Source organism: Heteronotia binoei, chromosome 9, assembly GCF_032191835.1.
Source record: "Heteronotia binoei isolate CCM8104 ecotype False Entrance Well chromosome 9, APGP_CSIRO_Hbin_v1, whole genome shotgun sequence".
In the NCBI taxonomy this organism is placed as follows: domain Eukaryota; kingdom Metazoa; phylum Chordata; class Lepidosauria; order Squamata; family Gekkonidae; genus Heteronotia; species Heteronotia binoei.
In genome coordinates this window covers 86426566-86453008 of record NC_083231.1, presented here as the reverse complement: position 1 = coordinate 86453008, position 26443 = coordinate 86426566, and the positions used below count along the sequence as shown (strand labels likewise).

General features: G+C 51.1%; 1 protein-coding gene across 3 annotated transcripts; it reads right to left on the bottom strand.

Moving 5' to 3' along the window:
* Nucleotides 1-376: 376 nt before the first annotated feature.
* Nucleotides 377-24955, bottom strand: PITX2 (paired like homeodomain 2). 3 transcript variants are annotated; one of them, XM_060246925.1, is made up of 4 exons: nucleotides 24895-24955; nucleotides 24015-24155; nucleotides 4058-4263; nucleotides 377-946 (listed from the first exon to the last, which is right to left on the bottom strand). In XM_060246925.1, the coding sequence occupies exons 1-4, from the start codon at nucleotides 24938-24940 to the stop codon at nucleotides 398-400; spliced, it is 942 nt and encodes a 313-aa protein (XP_060102908.1). In that variant the 5' UTR covers nucleotides 24941-24955; the 3' UTR covers nucleotides 377-397. The 3 variants fall into 3 exon arrangements, with proteins under 3 accessions (XP_060102908.1, XP_060102909.1, XP_060102907.1); XM_060246926.1 differs by lacking the exon at nucleotides 24015-24155 and having other exon boundaries at nucleotides 24895-24954; XM_060246924.1 differs by lacking the exons at nucleotides 24015-24155; nucleotides 24895-24955 and adding an exon at nucleotides 6165-6414.
* Between the last annotated feature and the right edge of the window lie 1488 nt (nucleotides 24956-26443).

Below are 26443 nucleotides of genomic sequence, written 5' to 3'. Positions count from 1 at the left end.
CATTAAAATGTCATATCATATCCAGTCAAACGTTTGTCCGTATTTTTATATATATTTATAATATATGTCCTTGAACCTGTTGGAAATACTTTTTTCCCCTCTTTTTTTTTAAAGTGAAAAGTAGCTGGAGAAGAGCCTTTGAAAAACAAGGGGGGGGGGAGTTTCAGTGATTTCCCTCGTCCTCGCCCTCCCCCTTTCCATTCCTTGTTTAGAGAGAGGGATTCTCGAATTCCCAGTTGCTGGAGTCTTGGGTGGGGGGGGTGTCTTTTTTCAACGGAGCCCGTCGACCTTCGATTCGAGCGTCCAGTCCTCGGGGGGTTCATCCAGAAAGGGGGCGGGGGGCGGCGTCGCGGGTGCCGGCGACCCAAGGGGGAAGGCGATGGGGGCAGGGGGGATTTCACACCGGCCGGTCCATGGCGTACTGGCAGGCGCTCAGGTTGGAGGCCGGGTTCTGAACGCTGGCATAGCCGAAGCTGGAGTGCTGCTTGGCTTTGAGTCTCAGGCTGGCCAGGCTCGAGTTACACGTGTCCCGGTAAACGTAAGGAGGGGTCGGCGGGGCGTAGGGGCAGGCGGAGGTGGGCACGGCCGAGTTGAGGGAAGGGTTGCTCAGGTTGTTCAAGTTGTTGAGGCCGTTGAGGCTGGAGCCCGGCACGCCGGTGACTGCCGAGGGCACCATGCTGGAAGACATGCTCATGGAGGAGATGGAGTTGGGCGGCGAGAACATGCTCTGCGAGGACAGCGGGTTCAGGAAGGGGAAGCTTTTGGTGGACAGCGACGCCGAGGTGAGGCCTTTGGCCGCCCAGTTGTTGTACGAGTAGCCCGGGTACATGTCGTCGTAGGGCTGCATCAGGCCGTTGAACTGCGGCCCGAAGCCGTTCTTGCACAGCTCCGCCTGCTGGTTCCGCTCCCGCTTTCGCCACTTGGCCCGCCGGTTCTTGAACCAAACCTTCGAGCGAAAAGGGACGGCACAAGAAGGGGGGAGGGAAGAGGGGGGAGAGGAGGGGGAGAAAAACCGGTCACTTAGGGAGCCAAGGGACAGAGGGCCCTGCGACTACCCATCCTCACTCACCCTCCCCTGGGACTCCAAGGGCAAAAGGTGGGATCCTCGACGGCGCCACACTGGACAGCTTTCTGGCAGGAGGTGAAGGCCTACAGAGCGTTCGTTTAGAAGGTATCACAGGGGAGTCTGAGAACCTGGCCTAAATCTATTTCGGCTTCAACGGATTGGAGGGGGGGAGGCCAATTGCCCCTGGAAGGCCACATCATGTATCACTACCTTTGCTAGAGCGCCAAGGAAACGTCCTGTTCCTTTCCCATCTCCAGCCGCCACCCGCCATTCGCCCCCTTTCTGTTCATTTTGCTAACTAAGGCGGTGAACAAAAGAGCGAGACCTCAGTGTCGCCTCCAACGTAAGGCCACCCCTCCCTCGAACTGCCAGATGCAGCAGGGGATAAAATCTTCACGTCTCCCCCCTTAGTAGTTCTGAAACACGAAACAATATTATTTAGGAACTGAGCGCAACCAAACCCTAACCATTTTATCATCTCTTCAAAGGAAGAAAATCCCTTCCTTTTTTTAAAAAAAGGAGGCGCAAGGGAGGGGAGCTTAATAAATCTTTACCTCGACAGCTTGTTAAAGGGGCGCGTTTGCCTTTCATCGCCGGTAAATCCCAAGCCTTCCGCGCCGCCTCCGCTCGCCCTTCTGGCCAAGGCGGCCTTTAGCAGCCTGCTCAAGCCGAGCGGGCTGGCGCAGACAATGGCGAGGGCGGGTGTGCTCTCGCTCCCCAATCCACATCCATCCGCCCGCCGCCTGCCAAGTGGGGATGTGGATTCGCCTTTTGTTTACCCGGCCTGTGTTTTGACGTCCTGAAGCTGGCTTTTCTTGGGGGGTGGGGTGGGGACAGTCAAGCCTCCACGTTGCCCCCGCCTCCAGAAACCCTCCGTTCGCCCAGCTCGCAGTGGTCAAACACGGGAGGGCTGGGGAAGGACAGCCCACCCCTGTGGTCGCCGGTCAGGCCCTTTTGCAGATTGATTTAGAAACGCAAAACCAGCAAAGCGGAGGCCTCCTTCAGTCTGCGCTCTCTCGCCACCCCACCCCTGTCTCAGCCTTTTAAACAACAACAACGGGGGATTTTGATTTCTATTCCGAGTCGAGGCAGGCCAGAAGGGGTTCTTGCCTGTTACAAAACCAGCCTCCTCGTTTTCCAGGCCCGGGCTGTGGGCTTTTGTTTCTCCTTTGGCCTTGTCCTTTCTTGCCAGCCTCCTGTGCAGCTCCATTGTTTTCCTCGGGACTCAGCGGCTGATCCAGGGCCCAGGCGAGTCGAAACGACTGGCCTTTAAAACAACCCGGGCTGGGATCCTCCCTCTCCACCTTTACTTGGGGGCGAGCCCTACCGGAGTGGGGACTAAACAGCCATGGGCCTGAACTGTAACCTTCCCTCGACTCTGAAATTAAAGTTGTGCTTCCTCAAAAGCCGGGCGGACTGATTTCCAAAGAATATACTTCAAGGTAGGACCGTTGGGGAGTTAAATTGGTTTGAGGATCGAGACCTCCTGCGCTTGGGCCAGGCAGAAGCTTAACTCGGCAGCGATCCAAGCCTTTCGATTTAAATTGGTTATGGCCCAGACGGCCCTCACAGCCCGTTTAATAACAGACAAGGCCTCTCTCGGTCTTTTTAATTATTTTCTGTGTATTTCCACAGCACAGCTGAGCCCCAAATCTACGACTCTTGGCTTTCTTAATTAAAAAAAATCTTGCGGGCTTGTTTGCTTTGCTTCCAGCTTATTGTAGCAAAAGCGAGCGATTTTACAAAATAAAAGCGTTCCACGTTGGTGGAATTTAATCCCAGACCACGGCATGCTTTCAAAATATCTACCTTGCCTTCCTGCCGCACCGAGGTGTATTTTTACCTCGGTCACAAGGGCCTTTACTCGGAAGTAAGAGCTGGTAGTAGCAGTGGAACTTGCTTTCAAGTAAATGTGCTTCACCAGCAGGGTTTTGTTCTTCATTCCCATGCACATTTTCTTGCAAGTAAGTAGAACTGAACTCGGTGGGGTTTACTTTCGAGTATACAGCAACAGCTCTGGGGGACTTAGTAGTCACTTTCACAAGTTCGTGGTTTAAATACCAAACGTTGAAAAAGAGAGAGGCCGTTTTACATTTGGAAAGGGAAAATAAACAACAATCTGAGAAACTTCATCCCGCTGCACCCCCTTCCCTGAAACATTCTTCCAGACTGAATGTGTAGGAGTTGCGTGGAAGGTCTCTAGCTTTACTCCGGAGCAGCCTTTTTGTATTAAATAGGGTTACTCTAAAGTTCCATCCTTGCCGATTGTAACCGCTGACCCCAACTGAGGGGTGTTTGCAATCCAGCCGAAAACGCTTTTACTCGGAAATGAAAGGCTCGGGGTTCAGTCTCGCTCTCTGCCCTGAGGGTCGCGGCCTTACTCGAAAGTTGGCCCCCTTCATTGGAAGGGACTGCGCGGTAAAGGACGCGTGTTCCGGATTGCAACCGCGGTTTGGAGCCAGCCTTGCAGCAGCTGACGCTCAAAGGGCCCGCTCGGCTTGTGGCGCTCCGACAGAGCCAGGAGGAGCGGCCATAAATCTAAGAGGGGAGGGGTGGGGGTGGGGGGGCAACGACTGTAGTTGTGAAATGCACTTGGGGGTGGGGAGCGGAGGGGAACGGAAGAGAGAGCCGAAGCATGCAGGGACGGGCACGTCGTCTTGTGGGCCTGGGCCCCAGTCAAGAGGCCCGCTGTGCCTCGCCTCTGCTGCTGCGCGCACGTCGGAGCCTGCCCGGCTCGGCTCTCTTGGACCGGGTCCTCTCCACTCCCCCCCCCCCCCCCGCATGGCGTTCAGAACCGGCGGCCCGGCTGGGGCCATCATCCGTCACCCGGCCCGCCAGAGCGCGCTAGGCGGCGGCGCTGCGCCCAGGCCCGAGCCTGCCTCCGCCCAGGCCAAGAAGCGGAAAGCGAAAGCGGCCGCCAGCGGGACCCCGGCTTCTCCGGCCAGCGCCCTCCCCCCACCCCTCCAGCCTGGCGGGCCTCTCGGGGCTTACCCGGACTCTGGCCTCGGTGAGGTTGGTCCAGACGGCGATCTCCTCGCGGGTAGACATGTCCGGGTAGCGGTTCCTTTGGAAAGTGGCCTCCAGCTCCTGCAGCTGCTGGCTGGTGAAATGAGTCCGCTGCCGCCGCTGCCGCTTCTTCTTGGACGGATCCTCGGACCCCGCGTCGTCGTTCTTGCTCGGCTGGCTTTTGTCTTTCTCTGCAGTGGAAAGGAAGAGACGCCGGATCAGCGGCTGCGAGCGGGAGGGCGTCCGAGAGCCCCATCAGCTCAAACAAGTTCGCTGGGCGGGCGGACAGCGGCGCTCTTCCCAACCCGCTTGAGCCGGAGGAGTTACCCAGGCGGGCGGAGACCCAGATTCGAAGCCCGCTTCACTCCGGAGACACCCCACTCCGTTTAAACCGGCGGGACTCACTTCAAAAACAATGCATTTAAGAGTGGGAGGATGAAGTCCTATTCCGAGGCGGAGATCCTAAACAGAACCTCCTTTGAAACCAGTAGGCTTGGTGTCCGGTAGGGCATGGGTTTCGGGGTTCATATGAAACCCCAAAGAAATCCCATTGACATCTACTGCAACTCAACCTCACGGTGCGAAAAAGGCACTTTCTAAGACACTTAATGGCGCTTCCTCCCGAATAAATGGAAAGAGCGTGAAGATGTAAATCGGCTTCCTTCAGAGAAAACACAATTATAGCCCCGAATCTCAGACCTGCTCTGTTGTACATTAGAAGCCCCTAACTTCACTGACACCTCATCCAGAAATGCCGGCAAATATTCAGATCGGGTCCCCAAACAGGCTGAAGATCTGGGCCTCTGACTGCATGATACTGGTGCAAAAGGGAATCAGACTTGCCCCGAAAACTTGCGTTTCCATTACAGTGAAATACATATTTATAAACTGTTGGTTGGAGGTGACAGGCGCTGCTCTGCCTTTTTTGGTGACAGCCCATATAGCAGGTCTACTACATTTACATGGGCACAGAGGCGTGTGTGCCTCCACGCACGGCTTTGCTTGCATCCAGAATATAATCAGAAATACATATTGAGACAGCAGCTAGGATAATTATTTGACTACCTCATTCTTGCGTATCTAGACATGCCCACCGCTCTGCTCCAAACAAGGCAAAGCATTCAGAAATCGCACTATTATTATTATTATTATTATTGTTGTTGTTATTATTATTATTATTAGACACTGAATTGCGCCACCTTTCACTTATACAGATACCATCTCATAGGTGTGTGAATAGACCCGGAAAACGACTGATTCACTCACTCAGGCGGCCTGTTTTCAAAAACGGCACGTTTCTGTAACCATTTCTAGATGGTGCGCATAAATGGTGGGTGCCTTGGAGCACACAGAGACGGGTCACCCCTCGGCACCTTCAGCTGCACGCAAATGACATAGGCTCGGATTCCGTGTAGTCATGGGTGGGATTGGGCTCAGTGAGAAACGAGCATACCGATCCACACCTAAATCGAGCCGAAGTTCTTGGACTGAAGCCGATATGTAGCCGATCCCTTCCTCTGCTTACAAGGAAGTATGCCCCACCCAGTTGATTGGGACAGTCCCAGGTAGTTCTGCGTTGGAGCGCAACTCCACAGCCTAAGTCTATGCAAAGGCTCCGCGCACTCTGCGGGGCTCCGCAGGTAAACAGCAGCTTTGGTCTCTCGGAAACCAAGTGGACCGAAATCGACCCCCTGTGTTTGGGTTCGCCTGGTTTGTGGTTCTGAGGAGCTTTTGGATCACGCCAAGTTCCACAAGCTCCGGGCTGCTCTTTGGCTGACAGGGCTGTGCTCAAGCACGGTGCCCTTGGTCAGCAGGCTGAACTCTGTCCGCCAGCAAACCCCTTGGTCCCGGGAAGAGAGGCAGGAGGTTGAACCTTTTCAAGGCACAACCCAGCCTTCCTTTCCAGGAGCAGGCGTTTGCGTTCACTTGGAAAGGAAGAAGAGCCCGGGCCAGCCTTTGCCTTCTCGGGATCGGGACCCCTCGGGGTTGTTATGCTCTGATGGGGGGGGGGGGGGTGGAACCGGCGGCAACAGAGTGGGGAAGAGGCAGGGGGTGTCGTTAGGACCGGGCAGCAGCAGAGCTCCCTCCTTACCTGCGGCCTCGGGGCTGGAGGTGTCGGAGATGGTGTGCACCTCCAGCCGGTGCTTGACGGCGGCAGCCTCCAAGGCCGAGGCCATGACCAGGGCCGGCGGTGGTGGCGGCTGGTGGTGGTGGTAGTGGCAGGAGGAGGCGGAGGAGGAGGAGGCCGAGGGGGAGGTGGAGGAGCACAGCTTATTCCCCGCGGCGCCCAAGCGCTCCAGGCTCAGCGGCTCTTTCAGGCAGTTCATCCGGGAGCCCAGCGCGGGGGCCAGCCCGACTGGCTGGGGGCGGCACCTCCTCCAGGGACTTCCGAGGCCGACGAGGCGTCCGCGGTGGGCTAGAGAGCCCCGCTGGTTCCCGTCCCCGGCACAGCTCAGGGCGAAGCGCTCGCTGCTCCCCCGCCCTCCCCGCTTCTTCTCCCGACGGCGCCCCCAGCATGAGCCTGGGCAGCAGCAGCAGCAGCAGCAGGCGGGCAGATCGGCGGCTCCCTCCGCCGTCGGTCCCCCAGGCCAGCCTCGCCGGGCATGAAGTCTCGCCTCTCCACCAGGCTCCGGCAGGGCGCAGCCCCAGACGCACCTAGATCCACTCCGAGGGCGGCTCAGCGGCAGACGTGCGCCCTGGCGAGCCCAGCAGCCGCGCAGCTCCGCCGCTTCCCGGTTTGCCTAACATCTTAAACCCAGAGGCGGCCTTCCCGGGGCAGAGATATCGGCCGGCCCCCTCTTCTCCCCTCCCTCCTGCCTGCCCGGCCGCCTCTACTCGCCGCTCCCGGCCGGAGTGACGCGGCGCGCAGCCAATCAGGAGGCGCAACGCCCAGGCGCAAACCAGAGCAAGGCCAACCTATCAGCGAGCCGGGGCAGGGCCACGACGGGAAAGTCGGTTTTTTGCCAGTCAGGGCTTCTGAGCTCCCCAGCCTGCCTCTCCCGGGAGAAAACGGGAGCCGGGGCGCAGGGATGGAGGGCAGGGTCCCAGACACTCTTTTGCTTTCTTTTATACTTGCGTGTGCTATGTGTGACATACTTTCCTATTGCATTGGTTTAAAAGACATTTGTCCCCAAAGAATGATGATGGCTCCCCCATCACCCACTAGGAAATCCCCAAATTAAACACACACACACCCCTCCCGCCCCTGCGGACTGGTTTCTACATTGCAAACCGGCAGCGTTCTTTAGCGGAGAGAAGAAACGCTGCTGCTAGAATCTTTGCTACGATCCCGGAGACCTTGTTGCAGCTGCACCGAAGAGAAGCAGAACTTTGAAGGAGACGCGCTGTAGATAAAAACCGGGAGGTGGGGGGGGGGGGGGAGGACCCAAGAGGTTGTCTTTTGGAAAAAGTGCGACTTGCTGTATTTTTTTTAAAAGTCCGCGCGTGTTCAAATGGCTCATTATCAAGAATAAACAGTGCTTAGGAGTTATCTTTCACTGCCGAGATCGTTTAAAACGGACTTAATCGAACACTTTTGAAAAGGTGAATGTCTTCTCCTCTAAAATTAATCAACTATCTGAATAGAGTGGTAGATGACGTATGCACACTAATATGTGTGCAGTTTGCAGTTCAGACTTTTGACGTTCCAATCCCAAATTCACTTGTACCTAAAGCTTCTTTATTTGGGAGTAACTCTCACTCAAGGGGGAGGGGGAGGTAGGGTAAGGGAATTCTTGTAAAAATGTACCGGATTATGTTGTCTGTACCATACATTTTCGGTTGTACTGAAATAAAAACCTAAGGCTTTAGCTCTCCAGTTTAATATTTCAAGGCGCTTCCCTTATTCCAGCTGAGAGCAAGTCCTCCAAATGCTTTTCAAAAAGTTGCGGTCCCGGTTATCATTTACGACGTTTATTCAGACCTATCCAAGGGATCTGGAAAATCCCTACAAATAAAGCCCATGATCAAGGTGCTCTCTTTGGCTCGATAACATCCCGCTCTTCCACCTGGGAGTGCGCCCCACTAAAAGCAGAGGGATTTACTTCCGAGTAGACAAGCAAGCATTACGCTCTAAATCAGCACCGCTAAGCAAATTTACAGCTGGATCAAAAAAGTAAGTCTCTTAGATTCCGTTGGGAATTCACCCAGAGGTAAAGGCACAGAAGGGAAAGCTTAATAGGACTCAAGACGCGCTGGAACTAAGTTACAAGCAAAAGGCTTTTGAATGGATTCTTTACTGAAGCGTCACCAGCAAGAAAAACGTCAGCTCCTTTCCCCTCCCTGAGTTATCTTTCCGATACTCATAACGTCACCATGTTGACTTGACGCAAAAAAAGGACTGTAATTTATCTACGTACATCCTTCCCGAACTGTGGCTGGTATTTTGGCGAAAGGAATAAACGAATATTAATATTCGATTATGCACTTTTAATATAAATACTGATTGCTAACCAATCTTTAATTTGAAGTGTGGATTCGTGATTCTTTAAGGGGTGGGTGTTTTTTTGTTTTTAAAGCGCTGTATTAAGAATTGGGGGGGGGGGGGTGCCTGGAGTTTTATCTGCCAGGCAAGGGAGCTCCAGAGAGAGAGAGAGAATGAGACAGAGAGAAGCTTTATTGACAGAGGACTAACCCAGGATCCTCGGTACCAACAATACCACACAACTGTGGTTGTTTGTCACCGGCCAATGGGTGGGAATAGGTCGCATCCTGGACCTACAGATGGCTACAATCCCAGCCCTAGTCGGGGGATCTTCCGATGTTTCATTATCAGATTGTATTGATTGACGCAGTGTCATCTGCCTTGGGTTGCGGTGAGAAAGGCAAGTTATAAATTAAGCGAACTGAAAAATAAATACAAGCACACAGGGCCGGGAGTTATTTTGTTTTCTTCTCATGGTCTCTCTTAGCATCAGGAGCTTTCAGGCTGTTTCCCTAATCCAGTCGTAATAGCCACCTTTCCCCGGTTCCACCCTCTACTCCAGAGTAGAAACATGGGATGAAAGGCTTGGGAAATTCACTCTTTGCCTTGCCTCTCTTTAACGACCCTGACCTCCGGCACCAGCGTGGGACTGCAGCCTTCCTAAGAGACAACTAACCTGGAGCGATGGGATCGTGGGAATGCGCCAGAAAACATCTAAACTCCGCTGTCCCCAATGCCTGCTCTAGGGGACAAGCGCGGCGCATAGCTGAGGGGGCTCCCCTTAAACCCAAGCCCATCTCTGCAGACTGCCCCCTGCCTCTCCCCCCCCCCCCGCCCCCGGCTGAAGTCCTGCTGGTACCGCCTCTCTTCCCGCCTCGCTTCCTTCTCACCAAACTCAACACATTACTTTCGCAGGCTGTTGGTAAAGAAGGTCAAATTAATTTACATTCTGCTCATTACCCGCTGTTTAAATGACGCGGCTTTATCCCTGAGATTTGGCAAAGACTCTCTTCCCCTCCACTCCGTAGACCCCACAGCGTTTCGACAGAGACGGCGCTCCCGCATTTTGTAGTGGATTTTAATCTGATAAATCTCTGATTTACTTAAGTCTTTTAAATAGGGTTGCTTTTTAAAAAACGATTCTAGCCGTTTTCTGATTGAATTTCCTCTAATTCCCCCAAGGTCATAAAGAATATGTGTCAAATAAATAGTTGCCCCCTCCGCAGCGGCAGCGGGTGACCTATAAGGAAGTCAATAAGAACCCTGCGCCTTTCGGCACCAATGGTTTACTAAGCATCTCCCGGTTTTTTGCGCACCTCCCAGGGCTTCCAGGAGGTCCATCCTCCGCGCAGATCCCCAGGTCTCCCAAATCTCCCCTTCCCAGACAACCGAGGCCGTCACGGGAGGAAAAAAGCCAGGCCACAGTCTTCGCAAAGGAGGGAATATGTGTCAAATAAATAGTTGCCCCCTCCGCAGCGGCAGCAAATTTGGCCAGGAAGGAACAGAAGAAGGGGATGCGGGCGTGTGTGTTAGAGAGATTCTCGGGGTACCTCTTAAAGATCACCACTCTGTACCCGGGTTAAGGAATCCATTCCTCAGTAACTATTATCCCTTCCGGATTCACTGTTGCTGAGAGCGCCACTCTGCAGAGTCACCACCGCCTATAAACCCGCTGATTTCAATGAACAGGAGTATCTGTGCGCAGGATTGCGCTGTAATAATGCGCGTTGGAGCTGCGCATTCCGAAAGGGCAGGCCAGCAGCTCGGCAACTGCGTTTGAATCCCGACTCTGTTAGGGAACAGCGACTGCGTTAAGGAGAGACCTATTCCTTTAAATAACGGATTAAAATCTATAAACCCGGATTATTCGCTCCATAAACATTGCTGTACAGTTTGCTGGGATGAGGTGAGGGGCCAGAAAGTCCGGGACAGGGAAATTAGATGATGGGGAGGGGGGACATATTAGAAGAGACGGTGCGTCTCGTCTCCCATCCTAAACCTGTGGCTCAGGACCGGCAGTGTCTGCTTGGTTGCCTGAGCATCTAGAGACAGTGATGAGAAGCGCAGACGTTTTTCCCCTGGAGTCAGCAGGCAGCGGTTTCGCCTCCTTTTCAACCCACTGGAGTTGATTAGGAAGCAAAATCCCATTGATTTCGATGGAGCTGGGCCACCGAGCTTCCTCCCCTGAAATCAATTAGAACTTCCAAGTGAATGTGTTTAAAGTGGGTCAAGGCTGGATTAGCCACCACCCTACGGAGTCAGGCCACTGGGCCTCACTTCCAGATGGGAGCCCCTGGGAAGGCAAGGGGAACTGGTCCTCTGGCTACAAAGGGGGGGGGGGGGCGGCGGAATTCTAGCCTGAGTGTCCCATCGGGGCTTCTCTCCCTGTCTTCCTAGGTCCTACACTGTAAGCAGACAGATCGAGATTGCAGAAACACAGGAAAATTGACACCGAATTTTTTTAAGGGTATAGAATCAATATATTCGGAGCCTCTCCGTGTAACGCGCCCCGCCCCCAGCGTCTCTGGGCCAGACATCTTGCACCAGGTCCCTTTGAAATGTCTTGCAGGCCGCTCCAATGGAAGTGACTGCTCCGCTGACATCGGGGACCGACCCTGTGGTCTGGGGCCCGATTTGGAGATAGGATCGGCAGATGCCTGGCGTGTACCAGTCGCCTGGGCGCAGAGTGCGGCTAAGGGGGATAAGGCTGGGTCATCGTGCCCTGAGGAATGGCCCCGGCCAGAATAAACAGGAGCCCGGCGGCACCTTCAAGACAAACCAGATTTAATTCTACCTTAAGCTTTGGTTAGACGTATTTGTATCTGTATCTGCACTCCATGATTCATGGACCATGAACTGCAATGGGGGCAAAGCGTTGCTTTGAAGTGCCCTGAGGTTACTGCTTCTTTTTTCCGGCCAGAGGTGGACAGGGGTTCTTCTCTGGAAGTCCTTCTGGCCAGACCTCGGCTCCCTTTGATCTGAAGCTGGAGCAGAACGCAACAGCCCTTGGTTTGGAAGGCGAAAGGCGGTCCTGCCAATGTAGGGATCCTCTATAATAGCTGGTCGCGCTGCTTTTTAACTTGTTTCCACACCCATCCTCGGGAGGTCTAGAGACACTAACATGCTCTTCCTCAGCCCGCTCCAGTGTTAAGATTCTGGGATGTCCTTGTTGTGGGGGGAGGGGAGAAGGGTGATTCAACTGGAAGTTCTCCTGCGTAACTTTAATTGACAGAAATAGTGTCACCGATTTCGAACCAATTAGAAGGAGTTAGATAAAAACACTTTCAGTAGACTTTCAACGCACTTTAGGAATCTAAGTGCATTTGAAGTGCTTTATCCAGCGCGTTTGAACCTCCCCCCCCCCCCCACAAGCTTCGTGGACCTTCAGCGCACTTTCAATGCATGTTAGGGATAGTTGCAAGTGGTCCCTCCTCCCCCCCCACAGCAAAATCCACATGCAAATAATCACTAAAGTGCATCGAAAGGGCTGCCATGCCCAGGCACTAGCTTCGTGGACTTTCGATGCACTTTAGGGATCAGCTGCCAGTGATCCCTACAGTGCATCGAAAGTGCTTTATCCAATATGTATGAAAGCAGCCCATGCCTCCTTAGGCACATTCACCAATGAAGTCAGTGGGAGTGAGATCACAGAAATTACGCACAGGATCCTCACCATCTTACGCTTTCAGATACACCTAGCCATACTCCCACTCTTCCTGGGCTCAGAGCAGGAGGCTCCTCCCTCTTCTTCCTTCACTCGCTTTCCTCTTCCCAACCCCTTTGGCTATTTCAATCGCTGCGCCCCGAAAACGCCCCGAACTGATACTCTTGCGCAAAGGGAAACAGCAAGGCCATCTTCTCTCGTACACTTGGGTGCTAGTAGCTCCTGAGTTCAGGAACCCCCGGCTAACTGTTCCTTGTTTTGTGGCTAATGTCCTTTCGCCCCGCAAGGCAATGGGTATTTAAGAATCGCACCAGAGTGTGACTCGATTCGATGTATTACGGTTTCCACCCCCACCCCGAAACTGCTGTATCTATTCAAGGTTGCTCCTTCCCTGGTTTCCATTCTTACTATGGGCTTAGCCCCCATCTTTCTAAGGTGCCCTCCTTGCCCAGACACTCCCATGGACAATTTAGCAGTCTGTATTTCACCTTTATGCAAGCACAGCTCTATATTGGCACCCGAATTCCTCTTGGAAAATGAACCTCATCATTTCAGAGCTATTTCTGTAACAGGCACATAATAGTGCTAAGCCCCACCATACTCAGAGACAATAACCGAGCGGCGATATATAAGCAAGGGAGCGTAATAAAGCGCAGACAGATAGAACGCCAATATCTGTGTTTGTTAAACAAACACTCCCCACCCCCCAACCTGAACTAATAATACCTTGCTTGGTGCCAGCGTATTGTTGTGCAGTGGGGCTGGAGCTATAGCAGGATGAGCATTCTGGACTGAAGGCAACGAGTCCCAGATCTAGGATCTAGTTAAACAGCGCCGTTAAGCTTTACGCCGGTTTAGTTTCAGGTATACCCCAGTACTTCGTTTTAACAGACTGAGTGATGTGATACAAAAAGAGCTGCTGAGACCAGCCCCACCCCCCTTTACAGGCGCCCCTTGACTTTCCCAGGGATCTTCTCCAGAAATATGAATCTAGGTGTCAGATCCCCAGATGTCTATTCCTTACAAAAAGCCTTAACACATCGCTATTCAACATTTGCAGAACTGGAAAGAAAGAAGCATCATGCCATAATCCTCCTATTCAGCCCTGGGAAAATTAATTTGGTGGTGTCCTGAGAGTAGTAATCAGAGCTGGCCCTGCCACTAGGCAAACTAGGCGATTGCCTAGGATGCCAGTCTCCTGGGGGAGCGGATTCGGGCAGCCGCCATGTGACGGGTGAACTTATCGGGGGGGGGCACCAGAAGTTAGCCTTGCCTAAGGTGCCAGACAGTCTAGGGCGGGCCCTGCTGCTGGCGGTGGTGGTGGAAATAGTAGTAGTAGTAGTAGTAGTAGTAGTAGTAGTAGTAGTAGTGAAATTCTTCCCAGGCACATGGAATATCTGGAGCAAAGAAAGAATGCTCTAGATTCTATTAGTGCTTTGGGTTTTACTATCGTTAGGTAACGATGAACATACTCAACCGAATCATCAGCAAAGGCTCTTTCGCATTTCCCCTTTGTTGGAGCCGAGTTTTACGCAAGAGACCTTCCTAGTAGATTATGCCCCTACCTAGGGACTGAGTAGGTCTTCCTCTCTTGATGAAAAGAGGTTTTGACTAAACAGGTTGAGACAATAGCTACATCCTCCAGTCCCACCTAGGCAATCGAGGCCACAGCGCCTCTAAATAGAGAAAAGAAGCGATGCTGCCAGCTCCGGTCTTCTCTTGGCCTATTTTCCACCCAAATGGAGCTTGTTTTAGAAGACCAGACTGTCTTTCCGTAAAAGAGCTGGGTACACGCGCAAAGTCCTATTCCAGGTCTTGGAGGCGGGGTTATTGAACTCCCCCTTACTTTATAGGTGATTGTAGCTACATTTTTGTTCCGCTTTGATTCAAATGTGGCAGGGCTCATACAATTGCCCCTTGGATGAAAATTCTACCAGTTGCCGGTTCCCGCTGCAGATGACCCGAGGAATGGAGTTGAATTGTCCGTTTCCACAGACATTTGGGCGTTAATCGGGAAGGGATCTTAGATTTCCTGGCTGTGTTCAGCAGTGGGGCTCCAACTGTCTCAGCCCCATCTCTGGAGAAAGCTTTAGTCTGCAGACGATTCCTTCTTAAATACCTATGAGCACTTCTAATCAAATTGTCTCGGATCGGTGTTCCCAAGTTCACTGATGAATCCGAAACGAGACTGGTGGCGGGAAATACCGTCAACTCGCAGCCGATTTATGGCGACCCCGTAGGGTTTTCAAGGCAAGAGAGTTCAGAGGTGATTTGCCATCGCCCGCCCCGTGACTTCCTAATACTAACTGTGATCAGACAAGATCTGACCTTATCGGTCTCTGCTGGGCCATCCAGGTCAAAGCAAATGAATAAATTCAGAAGAAATGCTTCCTCTTTTTCACAGTCGCTAACTGGGCTTTCAACAACCAGTTTTCTCTGAAGCGCCCCTTAGGTCTATGAAAACCAAAATATCTAGTGTATACCTGCCTAGTTGAACTGTATTAAAGGACAAGTGATTTTGTGAAGGCTGCAGCGGGGAAAAAGCGTTTTCTTGCTTTGGGAAGATGCTTAGACAAGAGTTGGACACACGACACTGTTTTATACTGAGTCAGACTATCCCGGTCTATCCAAGGCAGTATCGTCTGCACTGACCGGCAGCAGCTCTCCAGAGTTTCAGAAAGAGGACTTTTCATATCACCGAAGGCCTGATCCTTTCCGCTTCAGTTCCATATGGAAGGGTGCTGAACCCCTGACCCTCTCCTTGCTAAGCAGATGTTCCACCAAGAAGCACAGACTTCCGCCTCGATGAAGAGCCATTAATTACCCATTCAGTCAATATTAGGCTGAGTTGACTAATTACAAATTATTTTGGCTGATCAGGTTCAAGGTGTTGTTTTTAATCTTTAAAGCCCAACACAGTCTGGGACCAGCACACCTCCCGGAAGTCTCCTGGTACATCGTCCAAGAGGATTAGGCTCACAGGATAAATACCTTTTAGAGGTCTCTGGACCGAGTATATCTGATAAGAATCGACCGGAACCAGGGCCTTTTCGGTCCTGGCCCCTGCCTGGTGGAATTCTCTTCCAGCTGAGATCTGGGCCCTGCAGGATCTTTGGCAGGGCCTGCAAACCGGAGCTGTTTCACAAGACCCATAGTCCAGGTTTGTGACTGAGAAGAATAATCCCATCTGATAGGCCCCCTGCTGCTTTTCTTTGTGGACCTTCCCCTGGTTTTTGATATGGTCAATTGCCTCTAATGAGACTATATTAGTATGCCACCTGACTGTTGTTGACGGATACTGAAATTGTTCTCATCTGTTTATTATTTGTTACTGCCCCTGAGGCCTGCTGCAGCAGAGGTGGGTGCGTCAAAAATGTAAATCATACACAACTTGGTTGAGGGCGCTGCCGAGGCTTCGCCTGTGCTCCTGCAGGTAGCTACTTACTTCCACACTTCAACGCTGATCTACTACTACAAGCTCCGGCTTCTAGTAAATGATTAGATGGGCGCTACGGCACAGCCTTCAGCCTGAAGGGCTGGTGCCCCCCCCCTTTTTTTTTACCTTGGCTTGTTGTCTTTCGCCTAGCTGGGATTACCAGTTCTTCGCCTCGATGAAGAGCCATTAATTACCCATTCAGTCAATATTAGGAAGGCGACAAAGCTTTTTACATAGGATTAAGGAGCCATCAGATCTTTCCATTAGGATATTCCTGCTCACGACTGACGCTTTCCTTCCCAGTCTCCCCTCAGCCCTCCTCGGCTCACCAGCCCGTTCTGCCTAGATAAAGGTCCGATGGCGGCGACCAGGACTGTGCGCATGCGTGAAGGCACCCACATATAAAAACGACCACAGGAAGGCAGAGGCTGTCGTCCGCATTAGAGGGCAGCGTGGCTGGGCTGTATAGCCCTGACGCCGGCCGCCTGGACCGAATCCAGTTCTGACTCCAGTCCAGACACACCAATGCAAGATCGGAATTTATTGAACACACCTCGCTTGTTTTGTGTAAGGAACAAAGGCGGTCATCCCATACACTAAATAATGCAGGTAGATCCAAGAAAGCAGCCGTGTTGGTCTGAAGCAGTTGAACAAAGCAGGAGCCAAGTGGCACCTTTAAGACTAACCAAATTTTATTGAGAACGTAAACTTTCGTGTGCTCTCTAAGCACACTTCATCTCGTCTGATGAAGTGTGCTTAGAGAGCACACGAAAGCTTAAGTTCTCAATAAAAGTTGGTTGGTCTTAAAGGTGCACTTGACTCCTGCTTTGTTCAACTAAATAATGCACTTTCAATCCCCTAAATAATGCACCTTTCAACTGGATTTTACTGTGTGAACTGGCAAAATCCAGTTGGAAAGTGCATTGAGATTGGGTTGAAAGTGCATTTTTTAGTGTGTGTGATGGCAGCCAAGAAGTCCTTCTTGACTGTTTCCTCTGCCTTGGTTCTGGTCCTTCTCAAACCGCTCACCTTCTCTAACCCTTCATGGCCGCTTCTCTTCTGAGATCTATGGGAAGCCTTCTGTTTTGGAATCCCTCTTTCTAACATTCAAAAGTTCTTCCGCGTATATTGATCCTTAAATGATTCCAGAGCTTTGAGTACTTCTTGCCCCGATTTACCCAAATAATAAATAATGGTGATGGAAAATGCCGTCAAGTCGCAACGGACTTACGGTGACCCCCATAGAGTTTTGAAGGCAAGAGAGTTCAGGGATGGGTTCTCATCGCCTGCCTCTGTGAAGCCACCCAGAGATCCCATCCAAATATCGACCAGGTCCGTCCCTGTTTAGCGATCAGGCTAACGCGGGGCATCCAAGTCAGGAAAATAATAACCAATAGTATCCTATCAATTACTCTAATAATCACCCTGGTTACAGTATATCCATTATAACTACTTGTAGAATTTATCAGTGTACGAAGTGTTCCGTGATGTGGTTGGATCTACAAGACAAACACTGAGGGGCTGGATAGCCGGAGAAGTTTGGCCCTTTACCCCTAACCCCTTAAAGGTGAGCGTGGAGGAAACACCACGTCCAAAGGCAATATGCCTCTGTCACTAGGGAAAACAACACCACCAGGTCGCCGTTGAGAGCTGACTAAGTCGCTGCCCAAGACAGAGCGTTGGATTTTACTTAGGGTGCGTTCACACAACACTATACAACAGGGGTGGCCAACGGTAGCTCTCCAGATGTTTTTGCCTACATCTCCCATCAGCCTCAGCCATTGACCATGCTGGCTGGGGCTGATGGGAGTTGTAGGCAAAAAACATCTGGAGAGCTACCGTTGGCTACCCCTGCTATACAATGTAATGTTTTGCAACCTGGTTTTTGCTGTTCTTACACATTAAAAAACCAGTTGCAAAACGCATTCTTTATTGTAGTGTGAAGGCACCCTTAGATCAGCAAGGCCAATTTTATAATAATCCCAATCGGGGGTGGGGGAAATACATAGCTCCTGAATATGGGAAACGAGGGATTTGAGCTCGGGTCTCCGTCTGAACTCATTCCATTTGCTAGGCTTGAGTCAACTATTCAGTGATTTTCTCGGTGCGATGGAAGTACCTGCGTGCCTTGTAACTCCCGCGTTGGAGCGTTTCCATCAATGCTCTCCTCCCCAATCCGATTTACGTGGGCACAGATTTGGTTTAGCCTGCTGGCGGGGTAAGAAGCCTGTTCCAGATTGGTAGAATGGATAGACGCCCCCCCCCCCGGGAGGGGGGAGAAGCTCAGCTAAGCAAAATAGTTGAGAAGAAGTGATTGTGTGTTGCAGGTGACCATCCACCAGCACGTGGCGAATGGCTCTCAATGTCTCATCCCTCCATTACTCCACATATCTGTCTTCACGTACCTCTCTTGTTAATCCACGAATAACAAGATGGGTGTGCCTATATGTGATATACTATAGAGATATAGATAGATAGATAATTGACGGACAGATAATTGATTGATAGACAGACGGTCTCCTCCAGTATATATATATATAGCTGTACTCCGTATATTGGAGTAGCAAGATGGGTGTGTATAGACAGCTCTGTGGAGTAGCAACCAGACCGACTGGCTTTTTAAAAGGCGATGCTAATCAAGTTATCATCCAAGAACAGGCTGCCGAGATGGAAGTTGCTTGAGGCCAGAGCGGAGACAGCAGGTTTGTTTAAAAACATTCTCCGATGCAATGTTCGCTAATTTGAGCACAGAAAGAAATCCTAATTCGTCCAGATGGCCTCGAAGGACCTCTGAACTTGGAAGATAAGGAACCTGGGCGGAGCCAGGGGAAACGCACCGCTTGGAGCACCTAAGCGAAAAACACACCGCTGTGCCAGGCAGGCTTGCATTGCAGCCTCCGCCCCTCAACACCCCTAGAACAGACTCGAGGCTTGCTGCCTTCTTGTAAGTTATCCGACTGGATTCAACTGGAGTTACTCTTGAGTAAGGAATTCAGGATGCATACAAAGCCCTCCCTACTTTTTGCGAGCCTGCACCTCCTCTGTGCTCCGCTGCAGCAGATTCGCTCCTGTCAACAGGGGCTTCTGATGGAGCTAACCAGGAAACGGCAAAACCCACAGCTGCCCCTACGCCCTGGTGGCTCCGGCCATTTGCCATGGTCTGCCCGAGGAGGTCAGGAAAGCTCCCGCTCTCCCGGCCTTCTGCAAACGAGGCAAAACCTGAATTATTCAAGAGGGCCCTTCTGCGCTGGGAACAGGGTTGCACTGTACAAAATGGTTCATCAACTTGCTTGGATAGATGATTGGGGACTGTGGTCTATACTGCTGTGTATAGTTTAGTAGGTTCCTATTGTGTAGTTTTTGTATTGCTTAGTGTATTTTGTGAATACTTATGCTATGCCTCATTTTTTAAAAAATCCGACTGCGTTGGTTAGGGATTGTCCCATTTTGTTGATTGTGCTAGCTCACTAGATGTAATGCGCCTTGAGTCTCTGTGAGAAAGGCGGGCTATTGAATGAATGAATGAGCACCTGTTTGAAAAACCAAAGAGTCTCTAAAGTCCTTAAGGCTGACGGATCTCTTTGATCCAAGTCCCTCCACAGCGCGATCTTATCCGAGTACACGCCTTCGGGAGAACAATGGCAGTTTCCTCTTAAGTAAACACAACCTTGGGTGGCTCAGATCGTCTTGGAGCTTTTGGAGCGGGGAGGGGTTAAATAATTGTATAATATATAAATACGTCTACATGGAAATTAGGACAATATCAGTGCAATCCTGTGCAGAGTTGAGAGACTGGAATAATTCAGCCTAGAATTCGCATATACTTTAAAACACTTCCTTATGATTACTGCACTTGCCTTGAAAATAGGTTGGAAGGGTGAACCCAGGCTCAGATGAAGTCCTGAATAATACTTCAAGGAAATATATTAACATCCCAAGTAAATTCAGCCCTGCATCATGACATCTGGTGTGCTGAGAAGTCCTAGGCATGTCTCCTTGGAAGTAATTGCCATTGAATAATTTCAGTGGGCTTGACTTCCCTGTTACATGCCTTTAGAGAGATAACGCAGAGAGATTCGGACTTGCCAGCGGGAGAAACTAAAAGATATGCTTCGGTCCGCTCTTGAGACATCACCTGATTTAAAAGAGTTTAACAGTCGTTCTTCCGCCGGGCGTTTAAATGCCTTTTAAACCCTTTTCTTGTAAACCGCCTTCGGTGAAAGGCGAGAAGATAAAACTGGTGGAAAAGCAGCCACCTTCAGTGGGACAGGTTCGAGGCTTCAGTGGGACAGGTTCGAGGTTCCCTTTGGGTTGAAGTATTCTAAGAAGCTCCATTTGGCCTGGAAGAGAAGTCCATCTGCATTCAGTGGAAGTCCGTTCCTTATCTTGGGAAACGTCCGGGGCAGTTCCACCGGGCTGTGGGCTGGAGCCTAAACCCTCACAACCACCCGCTCACTCGGAGTGGGCTTCGTCAGACATTGTGTAGGCATCACACCTCCACTCTACCCCCCGAATAAACGTAGTCTTTTACTTAGAAAGACTTTTAGGATCTCAGCGGCACTTCTGGAATTAAACGCATTGACCCGGGCCCAGTTTAATGGGATCATGCCTGGAGTTCGCCAACACCCTCTCCTCAATATGAAAATCAGTAAACTGGCTGGCCTTTATTATAAGAAATAAGAAAGGAGTATTAGGGCTTTCACGTTTTCTGAATGTATACACTTCCCGCTTACTTTTTTTCCCAGCCAAAGGAAGCGCCTGGTATTTCTGATGGGGGAAACTGCCCTGAACTTTGATTTGCCTTAAAAAAAAAATAACTTGTGTCATTCTAAGAGTTTGCTGATTACAAGGCAAATGGATACCTACTTCCCAGGCTCTTGATCCAGTCCTGCGGTTGTATTTCAGAGGAACCTCAGACTATTTCAAGAAATGGACTGAAAGCCAACTTCCCTGAGCCTGGCAAATGGCTGGGGATGGAAATCTACTCTGGGTGGGATTTGTGTCCTTTGATTCTGAACGGCAACAACCTCGCCGTGGGAAGGCACAAATCCTCCCCGTTACCTTCAAGGAGATTTACTACCCAAATCAAGGGACACAAGCCGCCCATTGTAGTGAACGGGAGCTGTGCTACTAGCTCTGTGGAATCCCCAGGGACCTAGTCGGAAGGTGATCGGGTCTCGCATTCATTTCCAAGGAAGTTTTGCCCCCGATTACCTTTTGGCGGAATCTCAGTCCAGGTTTCGACCACCGAATTCCTATTCATTCTTACTTGCAAGGAAAGCCAGTTATAAGGCAGTGCCACTTATTTCCGATTCCACGTACTCCGGTTCCGAGTGAACGCTTCCAATCAGAAATAAATCGGATTCTCTCCCCCCCCCCCCTTGCGAAGCGAGGAACCAGAAATGAAGCAGGCCTTTTAATCTGTTCCACTGAATGGAGTGGGGGATTCTTCGGGTATTGAATCGTGTCCACTATTTGACGGGTCTCAGGAGCTAGACAAGCCGACCCCATCAAACCCAAAAGAACAGGGGCAGGAAGGCGGATCCGCCACCCACAACTTAAGCAGCCGCGTCAATGGGATGGATCGAAGCCCTGGCTCTGGCGGGAATTGGTGGGGGCTCAACGTGCTTAAGTCTAGCTGGATCTCGCCTCAAACGATTCGTGCCCTCTGTTTAGTTATACGGCACAGCTAACTTTAGACATTGTTAAATGTTTGCCGATTTCGCTGCTTGGCTGGCAGCGGGATTCAAGACCCTGGAGGACTATCAGAGAGGAGCTCTCTCGCTTTCCAGGCCTGGCCCAGTCTCAGGCCCCAAACAGGCCTTTCAGAACCCCCTTTCTGCGGCTGCACATACAGTTCGATCCCCAAAGCAGTTGGGAAGCGAGACGGAAGCCGGTGCTTCATTTTCTTCCATGGTTCTAAATTCTGACACGTCGACTGCGATTTTATCTATTGAAACTGCTTCATAAAACACATTTGGGTCGCAATTCCCCTTCTGATTCGAAGAGTGGGGGCGGGGAAGGAGTCATCCTAGCTACGGATATTGCGCAGGGCAGGAAATGTAATGTGTAGGGCCAAAGCCCCGGCCTCCTAAGGACTCCTTAGAAAAATAGCCCTGCCTTTCGCAGCAAGGGGGAGTGGGAAGGTCACAGGGCATGAGAAAATACTTACACAGGGAAACACACGCTTCGAGGTAAATCCCATGGAGTGACTGCCCGGAGAATAGCCTCAGATTGCTTAAGGCGAATTAGTTGCCCCTTAACTTCGGAAGGACCCCCCCCCCCTCATTCTTCCAGTGCTCACTGCTATGGGAGGGGCGTGTGTGTGTGTGTGTGTGTGCAGGGTTCACACAGCCGTCCTAAGGGGAGGAGAGGCTCAGATGTTAGTTGCTCTGGGTGAATTTGGAAGCAAAGGGCTCGCTTCTTTTGGGTCTTCCTTGCTTCCAAGCCGTTTCTCAAGGCTGCTATCCCAAAGACACTTCCCCCTAGGACTTCCCCCCACGGGACTTACTCTTGTGTCGAATCTCTAAGAGTTACACGAAGCTTTCTAGTGAATTGCAAAGACTCTTAATTCTAGTGGCAGATTGGGAGGAGGTAGGTGTGTACACACACACCAGTCGCTTCCCAATCCAAACATGAGCGCCTTACGATCCCAGCGTCCTGACTTTACACTCCCGGTCCAAGCCCTGATTTTGCATCTCCCCAACCTTTCATTTGTAGTAACCAGGCTAAGTAAGCCAAGTCGCCTCTAGGCAGTAGTTTTAAAAGTTTTGGAGTGATTTCCACCTTGGAAAGTTTTGGAGTAATTTCCACGTTGGGAGAGAGAGAGAAAAAAAGAACTGTTCCATGGTGACACCTTTTGATCGATACAGTCTAACAATGTAATAGTGCAACCATCTAAAGCTGAAGAGGTCAAGGGTGCGCCTAAATGGCCCAATGCGGTCCCGAAAAGTTGCCTTATTAATTGAAAAGAGCATGCAGTCATTATTGTTAATTAAATAAGTAGTAATAATACTTATTCATAAGTACTAGTTACTCATCCAGCATCTCCCCTTTGAAAGTTAATGTATGATGTTGGAAAGAAATTAGGTTGGCTTTGGACGACACAGGAACTGGGACCAGGATGCCTTTGTTTCCCAACTGAGGTCAAGTGCGAAACTCCCACGAAGTCAATCAGGCGACTTCTTCGAGGTTTCGGGCCTAGTCAGTCGAGTAGTGTTTTTTAAACACACCCACACGCCTGCATCAAAGCGGTGGTGTCTTTTCTTGCTGGGGAGGAAGTAAGTCCTTTGAATTTAGTGGGACTTACTCCAAAGTAAACATTTGTACCACTGGGCTATGACGCTCCCCGTTAGAGGAAAATGCAGTAATGGCTTATGTCGTTTTAAATAAGCTGAGTACAATTATATATATAATTTTTAAAATATTTTAACTGAATTTGAATTGCATTTGTTTTAGTCAAGCAACGCAGCCTTTAGTCTGAAGCCGAAACTTCCAGACAGTCGGTCGTGTTTCTTTTATTTTGATAGGGGTTTTAAAACACCATCTCATGCCAATAAAGTTCACCTGTTATCCTAGTTTTGAATAGGTTCCAGAGACAAGGCCTTCTGAGTACCCTTACAGCGCAATCCTTTACAGAGTTATTTCAGTCTAAATCCATTGGTTTCAGTGAGTTTATCGTGGAATAGTTCTGCTTTGGATTACGCAGTTAGAAACCACGTTGGGACATGTTTCGAACCCGGTTTTTTAGCCGGAGGACCAAAGAAATATAATTCGAATGAATCAACAGAGCTTGTACCATCCTAATTCATCCAGATCAACAGAGCTTTTGAGTGGAGGAGGCGGGGACCGGAAAAGCGTGGCTCTCGGTGACGCTACATTAGTTCCGCCACTGTTTCTTTGCAAACACTGCCCAATACTCCGGACGAAAGATGCAAGCTCAGCGGAATTTAGATCTTCACGCCGAAAATCCCGGACAACTTTGGCAAACAAGTATTTGCATCCAGATTCCTCTCCCCCGCCCCCGTGAACCTGAACACCAGAGGGCGCTGTTGCACTACAATAAACTCCACTCGAAGCAAAGGCAAGAAAAACAAACAGGAAGGATGCCGAGCAGCTCCCACCCGGCAGCCTCCGAGAATTCAACAGCCGCTGGACAGAAAGTTCGGAAAGACAAGGAAGACGCAACCAAAGGACTCCCCTCCCCTTTTCTGGCCCAGATCTCGAAAAAATCCAATGATATTGTGATTGCCAGCGGGATCCACTGTGGGGTGGCGGTGATGTTCTTGTCTATCTCAGTGAGGAGAACTGGGGTTGCACCTAGCGCTTCCCTTCACATGGGGGGGGGGGGCGTGAGAGGGAAGGGTGTGTGTGGAACCTGGCTAGGTAGCTGCCCGGCAAGGGGCGAAGAGGGACTCACCATTGGCTCCGGCGTGTTGCCTGTTGCCGAATAGTTTGCTGCTGGACCCCTCTTTCCTGCTCTCCGGAGAATCATTGAATTCTCCTTTTTTAAGATCAGAATCTTTGGAGAACAAGCATTCGACAGCGGAAGGCTGTACCCCTGAGAGAGAGAGAGAGAGAGAGAAAGAGAGAAAGAAGGTCGTTGTTCCGAGGGGAGAAAAGGAGAGGCGGCCAGGGAGAGAGAGAGAGAAGGCAGGGGAGGGGGGGGCACCAGGGAGAGTGAAGCAGAAAGCGAAGCGAGCCGCGTCCTTTTCACATTTGTGGTAAGGTGAATTGTGTCCTTCTCGGATCTCTGAGCACCTCTTTCCTCCACTCCCCACCCCCGCCTCATTAAAATCAAACCAATGTTTGCGACCAGCTTTATAGCTTTCGATTGCAGAGACCCCCCCCCCCCCGCAAACACACACACAGGTTGAGTGAGACAAATCAGACCTCGAAAGATGTGCGAGCTCGAGAGGCAAACAGTGACACTGGAACGCCTCCACGGGCACCAGTTTGGACCCCTCATTTCCAAAGCTTCTCCAGCTCGCTTCACCGCCCCCCCCCCTTATGCCTCCTTCACAAACAGACCACACACACATGTGGAGGAGGGGGACGGGACTCGAGACACTCGGAGTCTTGGCCAGGCGGCCGGTCTCCTCGGGAGCAGCCCAGAGCCACCCGCCAGCCACCGAGGGAAAGGGTTCGTTTGGTTGGGTTGGTCCCCAGCATGTCGGGTTAGCTACCCGAGCGCCCTAGTCGGGGTCCTGGAAGGGGTATTTTTCTTTTTTACTACGACATAACGATAAAGGTGCAAATCATTCGCGTGAGCGTAAATAGATGGGAAATATCTGTCTTACCTAACTGAACGCAAGCCGACACAAGTTTACGACAGTTGGACTCCATAGCCCGTTATCTGCAAAATATTAGATGCATCGACATTAAGAAGACATAGGAACCAAAGGCACTCGGCATCACAGCTTCATTTACCCGTGTGTGTGGGGGGGGCACATGAATTGGGGCCCCACCTTGGAAAGAAATGGCTTCATGGAAAGACGTTTCCCAGGGACCCCGGTGGCTGTACTGTTAAAACAGAGCGAGGGCTCTATTGAATAAAGAAGGGCCTGATCCGAAGTCCAATCAGTGTGGATTTACTTCTAAGCAAATACGATTAGGAGCCCTCTCTATTCCCTGCTTCCTCTTCCCGGTTTTAAGTTTTCGCTTCCTAGCCCACTGAAATGGAAATCTGCTGATGTTCATTTCGTTCTATCGACCTCGTCCGCTCTGAATCAACCTAACCAGGCATGGAAGATCGGGCTTTGGAGGCTTTTAAAACAAAAATCACTGCGATTTCTGGCGGCTCCTCTTTTTCCACTGGCCACATCGTAAAATCTGACGCTGCAGTAAAGACAGGTCACCCGACCGTAAAATGCAAAGATTTCCACCACCGCCACCCCTTGGCCATGCAAGCCGAATGCAAATTCACGCGCAACCTTTGACGGCCGGGATTGCACCGGCGCCGCGGCCTCGGGGGATACTTCTCACTCGAGGGAACCTGGTCCAGCCGCAAACACTGGAAAGAGTTCCTACTTGGGCGGGGAGGGGGCGAGGCCGGTGGGGTTTGGGAAAACCGGAGCCTGAGTGGGGAAAACACAGAATGGATCCTGGGATCTACTGCGCTAGGCGAGAGGGAATCGCTTCGGCCGGGCTGCTTCAGGACAATGAAGCTTCTCTCCCTCCCTGCCTGTTAAGGGATAGAACAAAGCAGGAGTCAAGTGGTACCTTTAAGACCAGCAACAACAAAAAGACCAATTTATTTTTATTTAGAACGTAAGCTTTCGTGTGCTCTTAAGCACACTTCATCACCTTTGCTCACTGTGCTGGATTCCTCGTCTGATGAAGTGTGCTTAAGAGCACACGAAAGCTTACGTTCTACATAAAAATTGGTTGGTCTTAAAGGTGCCCTTGACTCCTGTTTTGTTCAACTGCTTCAGACCAGCACGGCTGCTCGCTTGGACCTGTGTTAAGGGATAGATTACAGAACAACCGATGGCCCAGTGGTTTCACCCACATGGCCGCAGGCAAAGGGCGCGGGTCTGTTCGGACAGCTCGAAAGAGAACTTAGGTCCAGTTCCAGAAGCCGAAGCGCTTCCGCTGGGAAACCATTCCCAGTCTGTATGGAAGGAGCCCGCTGGGATGGCTCTAGCAGCGGTCCTACATTAAGCACACTTGCACCGGAGCAAGTCTTACGGGACGCAGCGGGACTTACTCCCGAGCAAACGGAGTTGGGCTGGGACCGGCGTCTCAGTGGCGCAGCTGGATCCTGTGCGCAGAGAGGACCCCTGGAAGCGAAGGACCCCTGGTGGCATCTAAGTGCGGAAACCTGAGGGCAGACCTAATATCCAGGCT

Excerpts from the sequence above, each read along its gene's own strand:
- PITX2 (XM_060246924.1), bottom strand. The coding sequence starts at position 6,399 with ATGAACTGCCTGAAAGAGCCGCTGAGCCTGGAGCGCTTGGGCGCCGCG. Across the intron at positions 4,264-6,164 it reads CTCCAGCCCCGAGGCCGCAG|AGAAAGACAAAAGCCAGCCG; the intron begins GTAAGGAGGGAG and ends TTTCCACTGCAG. Across the intron at positions 947-4,057 it reads TCACCGAGGCCAGAGTCCGG|GTTTGGTTCAAGAACCGGCG; the intron begins GTAAGCCCCGAG and ends TTTCGCTCGAAG.